The 10,578-nt window shown below is 41.0% G+C and overlaps 1 protein-coding gene across 2 annotated transcripts in view; it reads right to left on the bottom strand.

Moving 5' to 3' along the window:
- ccdc107 (coiled-coil domain containing 107) overlaps positions 1-1,147 on the bottom strand; it is a 17,643-nt gene extending 16,496 nt beyond the window's left edge. The window contains exon 1 of one of the 2 annotated variants that reach the window (XM_048607541.1): positions 662-1,147. In XM_048607541.1, coding sequence (XP_048463498.1) covers positions 662-800 — 139 coding nt within the window. In that variant the 5' untranslated portion in view covers positions 801-1,147. The remainder of the gene's footprint in view (positions 1-661) is intronic. The other variant, XM_048607542.1, reaches the window with a different exon arrangement.
- Between the last annotated feature and the right edge of the window lie 9,431 nt (positions 1,148-10,578).

The raw sequence follows: 10,578 nt of genomic DNA, 5'->3' as shown, positions 1-10,578 counted from the left end.
CGGATTCTCCAGCATCTGCAGTTCCTACTATCTCTGATTCAAGTAAACCTTGTAGCCTTGTCTACACTCTTAGGCACATATAGAGGATCCCTGGAGCTATCTAAAGAAAAATGGAAATACTCCCATGTTCCCATCTTAGCCTTGGTTACTTCACGCCTCTGTCTGGTCCTGGTTGATACCAGGTCAGACACAGGCTGAAACCCAACAATCGTCTTGGGGTGATAACCTCATTCAGTGCCTGCATCCAAGCTTCTAGTCAGTACATCAACACCTTAGCCATTATTCCCCGTAATACAGTCTGGTCACTGCTTGTACTCTTGCCGGCGGACAGGGACTGCAATCTCCGCTGAATGCCTGCATCACTCTCTATTGGTGTATCTTCCCCATGCCATGGTCAGTGCCCATTCTTAGCCCCGCCTGTGCCCATTCCATACTCACACCCAAGACCAATGTCCACCCTGACCTCCCCACGTGGTCAGTGTCCATTCCTCACTTCCCGCGTCCTACTAATGACCAGTGCCCATTGCTATCTCCCCCACCCGAAGTGGTCAGTGCCATTCCACATTCCTCCCCCCACCCCGGTCACTGCCTATTCTCCCTTTCTCCAACCCCAACGTTCTCGGTCAGTGCCCACTCCTCACCTCCCGCGCCCTGCCAGTACCTGGGGGACCATGACCCACTGACCGGGTCCGGCCCGCAGCATTTTTCCCTCCGCCGGGCGTCCCCAACATTCTCGGAATCACCACAAAGACAGAGATGAAGAGACATACAGCCAGGACCGCTTGCTGACCGAGCGACATGATCAGCTCAGGCCGCTTTGGCCTGGCCCAGCCCGGGCCGGCTTGACCGTGAGGGAACCGTGCCACCGCGCCGCCACCTCCCTCCTACGGATCGCCGCCGGCAGGTTCCGCACCAACTGTTTTCGAAACTCGATCACCATTCCGGGCAGAGCTCATCCAGGCTTCAGAAGCAGAATCAAATTACACTAGAAATGTGAACTCTTGTCTCTATCTTCTCCCCCCACTGGATGTTGCCAGATCCTCAGCTTCTCCAAATTTTTCTGACTTTTTAATTTGGTTCAAAGTTTGTTGGACTTCAGTGGGGAACTGCATTAAGTCGCCATACTATAGAGGACTATTTGGCTGTTCTCTGAGAGTCAACTGGTCTCGGCCTTACGCTCTCGGAATGATAAAGGCCAAAAATCACACGACACCAGATTATAGTCCAACAGGTTCATTTGAAAACACCAGCTTTCGCAGCTCAGCACCCTCCTCAGGCATTGTGTGAGAAAGAGGGTATAATACACAGAATTTATGAGCAGAAAGGTAACAACCCTAAAACTGGCTACCTCTTGTTGAATCTTTAATCAGTTCTCACTTGTAAAAGGATTAAGACCCAGAGGAGACAGATTTAAAGTGATTTGCAAAAGGAGCAAATGTGATGTGAGGAAAATACTTTTTTCCACACAGCAAGTAGTTAGGGTGGGGAACATACTACCTGGAAGTGTGGTGGATGCAGGTTCAATTGAGGCATTCAAGAGTGGTTGGGATGACTATAGATAAAGATAATATGCAAGATTACAAAGAAAAAGCAGGAATCAGCAGTAGGAAATAATGCTCAATTGAAGAGCCAGTGCAGATAAGATCAGCCAAATAGCCACCTTCTTTGTGTAACACATCTGTTACTGGGACAATTCTAAGTATTGCCTTGTGTCTGACAACTATAGTAAGGATAAAACAAAGGACCTCTCATGATAGAGATCTGAAACAAGAGAAATTGCTGGAGAAATTTAGCAGGTCAAGTAGATAAAATGTTTCAAGTCCTGTGACCCTTCCTCGGTGACCTATATTAGGAAGTTCAACCACATGGAATTTCAAATACTTATGAAAAATGGGCACATTTTCATCTTGGATTCATCAGAACAATTCATAAGAATACCAATCTTAATGGAAAACTAATATTTTGGCACTCTCCTGTCATGTAATTGTAATACCTCACTAGAATACTATGCTGGAATTCAAACCTTGCTATTAATGGTGTGGTCAAAAAATTAAAGATTTTATAGAAGTGTGCAAAATTCACCAGTTTATCTGTCCTTTAGATCCTTGTTTCTATACTTAACAGGAGTTATTGTTTATTACAAATGAATAGATTCTAGCTACAGATAAACAATTTTGAACTATCAACACATAACTCTACTAGTTAAACCTCTAAATTATTGATTATAAAACACACAGATACGGTCAGACTCAAAAAACATTGTGTTATCGGCACAGAAAAAAACCAGGAAGGCAGATTAATGATCCAGGTCCATAAGGTTCACTGATCTTTTTGGTTTGTTATGATCTGTTCCTCCTTGATCTTCCTTCTGCAGATACTTTCACTTGCCTACAGGAGGCACAGATCAACTTACAAAATGACTTGTTTGTGACTTTTGACCATGTACAGCAATGAATGAAGGGAAATAAATTGGCTTTCTTCATGTTTCAGTTGCTTTTTACTGCGCAGAAAAGGATAACCCCTTCATTTTTAGCAATCCAATGGCTTTAAACTGAAATATTCACACACAAAAGCTGTTCAGCTACCTGGCAGCTGATCTCATAATTGTTGGCAAGCAGAAGATCTTTATCATCAGAAACTGGTCGCCATTCCATAGACCAATCAGCTAGTTGGTAACAGCTGAATCCCCATTTGTTTACATCCACTGGCTGTAGCTCCAATGCAATTGAATGTTCCCCATTGCTTGGACAAAAAGCAGTTATAATAGAGATAGTAGGAACTGCCGATGCTGGAGTCAGAGATAACAAGGTGTGGAGCTGGAGGAACACAGCTTCTAAAAAGTGCAGAAACCTTTCCACAATCTGTGGTTTTTAAAACAATCTCTTTCCCATTTCAGTCCACAAACTGAAATACAGAAAGAAAATGTGTTCACATGCCATTTAAAAATGTGCTTCATCACAAGATGTGCGATTTACAAATACATGAGGCTTCCACCCATCCATCCTTACTCTCCTGCCCCATACAATCATAATATTTCTGAAACTTCATTTCACTTTCATTCTTCTTGGCAACACTTGTCCTGTCCTACAGTATGGCCTGGTTAAGTTAGTCTTGCTTTTTCAAATTCACTTTTAGCGATACTTAATATAAGTCAGTCAATTTTAATTGCTTAAACAGGTCTTCTGCTTGTCTCACATGTCTTCCCATGTGTCATTATAAACCATCATAACATCTTAATAAGTTGTACAGTTATAAACCTCAGATACAACTTGATTCTTAAGCCTCTGGAATGTAGCTGGTGTGTTCTTTTATCATAAATGACATCACTGGACATTGGTATAAAGCATTTAGTGTAACAAAAGTGGACATTTCCTTAGCCTTTTATGTAAATTAGATTTGCCAGTATCACTTCATTAGATCAATCTTAAAAAGGAATGAGGCACTGCCAACCCTATCAATACAATCTTGTAATCGTGGAATTGGGGTGCTTCAAATCTATCTTTGTGACCACGTTTACCTTTCTATAATCAACAGAAAATCTGGATGATCTATCTGGCTTAGGAATTACTACTACGGTGAACTTCAGCTGCTTTGGCTGTGTTCAATCAAGTGGTTTTCCAGCATGTATTCAGTCTCTGTTACTACCTGAGCTTGTTTTTCTCTGTCCCAACTCTCCTATGTCCACATCATGTTTGTTAGCTAAGCATCCAGGTATATTTCCTCAGTTTACTTTATACTTTCTCAATAATCTTACAAAATCCTTCAGTTGTCTTTTCTCAAAATATGAAAACATGATCTAACTATCCCAATATTTCTCCGATGGCTAGTCAAATTTTAGGAAGTTCACTTGAAGAAGGTTATACCTCTCATTCTACCTCACTATTGTCTTTGTCATCTTTTACTTTAAACATGTTATTGTTCATACCATCTGACACACTTGTTTCTCCTTATCCTCTTCCATATGATGATACCATTTCAACATGTTTATGTGACATAACCGATTCTTTTTCCTACCATTGGGAATATTTATTAGGTATGTCACTTTACTAAACCTCCTAACGACTTTGTATGGACCACCAAATATAACCTTTAGAGTTTCTTATTGCAAAGGCAATAATACCAACACTTAATCACTTGCTTGAAACATTCTAGTTGCTAAATGTTCATCTGTCCATGCTTTCATTTTCACTTGTGAAAATTTCAAACACTCTTGCACTACCCTACATGCTCCCCAGTCTTTCTAGAAATCTGGGCACATAATCCAACATTAAGGTTCTTTATGGTTCAGAAACTTCTTTATCGATTTTAATAGGCCTGTAATCTCATCACTATAAATCAATTCAAATGGACTAAATCCAGTAGATTCATTTAAGGAAAAATAATACTGGATTGTCCCAGGCCTGTGGGTATTCATGACAGTATGTCTTAATCATGGTTTTGAGAATCTGCTATATCTCCAAAAAAAGACCCTGAACTACCTGTTGCCTGCCACTTTAACGCACTACCCTTCTCCCTGGCCAACATCGCTGTCTCTGGCTTGCTGCAGTGTTCCAGCAAAGCCCAACACAAGCTGGAGGAACATCACCTCATTTTCTGCTTGGGAATCCTACAGCCCTCCGGACTCAATGTTGAGTTCAATAATTTTAGGGCCTAAATTCTCCCATGTCCCAGCCCCCTACCCCACACACCAGGCCTTGTTACCACATAGCCTGCCATTACACACCCCTTGTTGTTAGTCACTAACAGTCCCCATTAACAACTATTCACCCTCCCAGCCTGATCGTTAGCAACTTCTTTGTCTGTCTAACTGTCTTTCTCTCTCTTTAGGCTCTATCCTATCATTTACTCCCTATCCCACCCACCTCCCTATTTTCTGCATATAAACTGACGTTTTCCCAGCCATTATTTCTGAGGAAGGGTCAACGGACCTGAAACGTTAACTCTGTTTTTCCTTCGCAGATGCTGCCAGATCTGCTGAGCTTTTCCAGCAACTTTGTTTTTATATCTCCAAAGCTCCCTGTTTTTGCAGTAATAAACAGTTAAGCTCAATTGTTTTATAACGAAAATGCTAATAATCTCCTAGAAAACTTTAGACAGAGTTAGAACCATGATCAGATTGTATCTCAATTAGTAGTTCATAACAAGTAAAAACCTGAGTTAATTATTCTACTACCATCCTAGCTGTAACTGTCCTCAAATGAACAGCCTCTAGGAATCATGTCGTTAGATCCATAATTGTAAGGCGAGACTAATGTCCTGTTATTGTTCTTGGTAATTTCCTTAACAAATCTGTAGTACTAATGGTTGACTGAATTTTTCTTCAAAAACTGGAATGGATATCAAATAAAAACTGAAAGAACTGCGGATGCTGTGAATCTGACACAAAAACAAAAATTGCCGGAATAGCTCACCAGGTCTGGCAGCAACCGCGGAGAGAAAGCAGAGTTAACATTTCGGGTCCAGTGACCTGTAGTCTGAGGAAGGGTCACTCAACCCGAAATATTAACTCTGATTTCTCTCCACAGATGCTGCGAGAGCTGAATTTTTCTAGCAATTTCTCTTTTTATTGTGCTTGGTTATGGGTATCAAAAGTTTGATAACGTGTTGAGGTCCTCCTACTACCTAACAGATATGCCATACTTTACAGAGCTGCACTATGTCTTTACGAAGTCTTGGCCGTGTAAGATACCTGTTAATTAATAATTCTGTTTTTCATAGTCCCACAGTCACCATGTAATTTTTTGATCTACATATCTACATATGACATCTAGATGGTACTACTACTTGATGAACAAAACGTCCATTCTTCATTTGAATGTCTCCACTTTGTCATCAGAAGATTTTGAATATAACATGCTGAAACTCCTCCAACTTGATTCATAAACCTCTGGAATGTAGCTGGTGTGTTCTTTTACCACAAGTGACATCACTGGACATTGGTAAAATGCCAGCCTCAGCTTCAGTGTGAACTGTCTGTGCCAATTTAATTAGCTCTGGATCTGCTTCCCGAGTTTCAATTAACGAATACATGCCAAACACGAATTATCCTCATTCTCAAACAGAATTCAACTACCCTAACATCTGGCTTCTGGTGATCCATGTGGTTTAGCCATTATTCACCACACATCATGGAAAAATAACCAAAACCTATTCCACCACCTTGACCTCAACTGCAATTTCTGTGACTGTAGATGAAGCCGTAACTTTGACTTGCAAAATCATTCTCCAGGAGTATATCAACTCTGTCCATAGATAATTCATTAACTACCTCAATGACTACTAGTCCTGACAACAAATGACAGTCCAACCGGACTTTATACAATGAAACAAGATTACTCTCCATTGATCCAATTCACTCCGACTTTCAACTTTACTGCTTCTCCAGCAAACGAGTTTGAGTGGCCCCTGTATTCCTTGGTATTGTTATGGGCTTAGAGGCTTCCATTAAAGCAAAGGGGTTATTTTCCTTTAGATTAATCACCCTTTATATTTCTTATGTACTTCTCGTGTATCCTATGTATTACTTCTGCACCCACATCAGTATTTACAAGTCAGACACTGGAGGTAAACAAAGCTACCATTTGATCCAAAGCCTTTTTCTTTTGAATTTCCTTTTCAAACTCATTCTCATGAATCCCAAAAAGTCTCATGGGATTCCCTAGTAACTTCAGCATTCTGAATGAATGTGACCTACCATTACAATGAAAACACGTCAGAATCCTATTTTAACTTTTCCTTCTAATCTGAGAAGGACAATTCCAGCAATCCATTCTTTATCCTGTCTACTTATTTTCCTTTCACTCACCCAATTTTCTATCCCTTTTGAATTAATGAGAATGATAGAAATAAAGTTTAGGTTTATGGATTAGCTCATAAGCATCAGCCTTTATTGCTGCCTGTATAGCAGTTGCACTCCTTTAGTCCTTGAGGTCCTCAACATGGGTTCTTTTCAAGGAAGATATAGTGAGTTTGTTTAAATTCTTCTAAGAGCTTCATACATGGTCTCAGCTTCTAATGCTCATGTTCACCTGTCAAATTACTTTGCTTTCCCTTTCAATTCAATCCATGTTTACACTGGCTGTTTCCTTAAATTCCAGAAACTTTGCCTTTATTGCCTCAGGCAGTAACTCATATACAGAATTTTTTTTTCAGTGTCTTAACCCTGAGAAATCTCCTCTGACAGTAAATCAAATTTCCTGTGCTTTACCTGTCAGCTTAAACTACATGACTGTGTCCAGTATTCTTTTGTCCAATCTATTTGTCTATTTTTTTCAGAAGTTATAAAGAATGCCTCCACACCCTTTTCCTCAAATTTTGGTAGGCAACGTGCAAAATTAAACACTTTCTTACTAGACTTAAAATTATGATTCAGATTCTCCCCACCTGATCCTGTGTCAGCATCTGACATCTCCTATTTCAACTGCATCCGTTTAGCATGATATTCATGTTCCTTCGCTTTCTCTTCTTGCAATTCTAATTATAATTTTCTCATTTCCTATCTTTATTTCTATTTCTTCTTCTTAACTGTGTTTCCCTTTCCTCATCCTTCTCTGCTCCTTGTCTTTTTTCTGCCACATCTAGTTTCTTCATTCTCTTCTCATGCTCAAGCTGCTTTAACTGTAACTGAATATCACCTGATTCCAACATTTCACTTCCTGGGGCACCTGGACGCTCTAGTATTTCCTCCAAACTCAATTATCTCTGCCTTCTTAGCTCTGTCAGGAAATGCTACCTCCAAGTCAAACAACCTGATATTTGAAAGTTTCCTTAAGACTGCCAGGGTTAAAGCTGCACTTGCAGGAAATCTTTGCTGTTTCCAATGCCATGACTTATGTGCACTTCAGAACCTGTTCTATTTACAAATACCACCCACAAATCCTTGCTGCCTCTGTTTCAAATTAATCCAAGATGAACCACAAACTTTGTTACATCTCACTGGGGTATTGCACTGGAAATCAGACCCCACTTGACCCAAAGTTATCATAAATGTTAAAGATTTTATAAAATTATGCAAAACTATTCAATTTACTTGTCTTTTAGACCCAGATTGCTAGCAAGCATAGACTGTGTTTTAGGACTTAACAAGAATGACTGTTCATTAAAAACAAATAGATGCTGGCTATAGGCAGACAATAATAAACTATTGATACAAGACTCTACCAGTTAAAACCCTAACTCTCTTATGTTAGAATTTTATGCATATCAATCAGATCCCCTCTTATCCTTCTAAACTCTAATGAATACAGGCTCAGTCAAATCTATTTCTCCTAAACTCCCCCTACATACACACAAAGTTTACTGGCAATCATTCGGGTCATGCTGACCATCCTTCAGCTGGGAATACATGATCTGTTTTGGGAGGCGTGAGTTGGGCATCTAGGTGACATGGCAGGTCCATCGGCATTGCTGTTGAATTATGGTGGTGGTGATGCTGGCTTTGTTGGCCTCCTCCAAGACGCTGGTGTTAGTGCGCTTGTCTTTCCCAGGCGATCCACAGGATTTTTCGTAGGGATATCTGGTGATGTTGTTCCAGTGCTTTAAGGTGTCTGCTGTAGGTAGTCCATGTTTCAGCTCCATGAAGCAGTGTGGGAAGGACAACAGTTTTGAGGTCCAGAAGTTTAGTCTGGGCCTGTAGTCTTCAAACACCCTTCTGTGTCGGATGTTATGAGTGGAGGGAAGGACTGGGATGGCAATTCAATAGTCCACATCCACAGGATTCATTGAAACTATTCCTTTGGCTTTTCAAGACCTCATTGTCTCCATGTCTGTTTAAATCTTTCTCGTCTCACCTTAAAAATATGCCCCCTCATCTTGAAATTACGGACTCTAGGATAAAGACACCTGCATTCATCTTACCTAAATGGCTCATGATTTTATAAACAACGATAAGATCAACATTCAAACCCCGGGAATTCCAGTGAAAAATAGTCCCAGCCTATCCAGCCTCTCCTTACAACTCAAGCCCTCCATTGCCAGCAACATTCTGGTAAATCTCTTCTGAACTCTCTCCAGCTTAATAATATCCTTCCTAAAACAGGGCGACCTGAACTGGACACAGTACTCCAGAAGAGGCCTTACCAACATAATGTACAACCTCAACATAATGACCCAACTCCTATATTCAAAAGTCTGAGCAACAAAGGCAAGTGTACTAAGCACCTTCTTAACCACCCTATTTGCAAACTTCAAAGAATTATGTACCCAAACCCTGAAGTCTCTCTGTTCTACAACACTAACCTAGGGCCTTCTTTTAATTGTACAAGTCCTGCCCTTGTTTGTTTTACCAAAATGTAATACCTCACATTTATTCAAATTAAACTCCATCCGCCCATCTTCAGCTCATTGACCCAATTGATCAAGATCTCTTTGTAATCTTAAATAACTTTCTTCACTGTCCATTATATCACCAATCTCAGTACCATCTGCAAAATTACTAACCATGCCTTTTATATTCTCATCTAAATCATTTGGCCCTTCAACCCTGCACTGCAATTCAGTAGGATCATCTATTTCAATGCCATATTTCCACATTTGGCCCATACCCCTTAATGCTTTTAACACATAAAGCAAATCCTTGCCATTTTTAAACAAGCTCCACACGCACGATTTTCAATGTTCGCAGGAGTTCTCAGGAACAGAACCCTTGCAGATACTGACGAATGACTGTATCTCTCTCTTTCTTGAATATATTCAGTGATTGGACCTTCGCAGCCTTCTATAATAGGGAATTCTATGCTGGAGTTTAATACCAGTTGCATGAAGAAATCCATCCCTTTCTCAGTCCTCTGGTTCTAGAAACCCAACCAGGGAAAATGTCCTCATTATATCTTATCTACATGTTTCAAAGAGATCATCTCTCAGTCTTCTAAATTCCAACAAGTAGAAGGGTCACTGGGCCCAAAACATGAACTCTGCTTTTTCTCCACAGATGCTGCCAGACCTCCTGAGTTTCTCTAGTAATTTCTGTTTCAGTTCCACCCAGCCCTGTTAGAATTTTATATGTATCAATCAGATCACCTATTATCCTTCTCAACTCCAATGAATACAGGCTCAGTCAATCTATCTCTCTTCTGATAGTCCTGCTATCCCCAGTACTGGCTTAGTGAGCCTCTGCCACACTCACTCTATGGCAAGTATACCCTCTCCTCACACCCAGGCCACACCATTCCTGAGACCCTACCCTCACACCCTGCCCTTTCTTCCCAGACTATGATCCCCAAGGCCCTATCTTCATACCATATGCCTTTTACCCAGACTATGCCATCCTAAGACCCTACCCTCACACCCTGCCCCTTCTACCCAGAAGAAGGGTCTTGGGAATCATGGTCTGGGTAGAAGGGACAGGGTGTGGCAGTAGGGTATTAGGGTGGCGTAGTATGAGTAAAAGGAACATGGTTCGAAGGTAGCGTCGGGACGGGGGGGAGGTGAATCAATCTTCGCACCACATTCCTTTTACTCAGGTTAATGTGCTCCTTCCACGCATAACCTCCCTCTGAGAACCCACCCTCCAGGCGAGCCGCCCTCTCACTGAGCCCTCCCCCTATCCCAGTCCCGCCTCACTCAAAGCGAATTCAGGCC

The sequence above is a fragment of the Rhincodon typus genome, chromosome 18 (genome assembly GCF_021869965.1).
Source record: "Rhincodon typus isolate 14 chromosome 18, sRhiTyp1.1, whole genome shotgun sequence".
Lineage (NCBI taxonomy): Eukaryota > Metazoa > Chordata > Chondrichthyes > Orectolobiformes > Rhincodontidae > Rhincodon > Rhincodon typus.
This window is presented reverse-complemented; position numbering and strand designations above follow the sequence as displayed.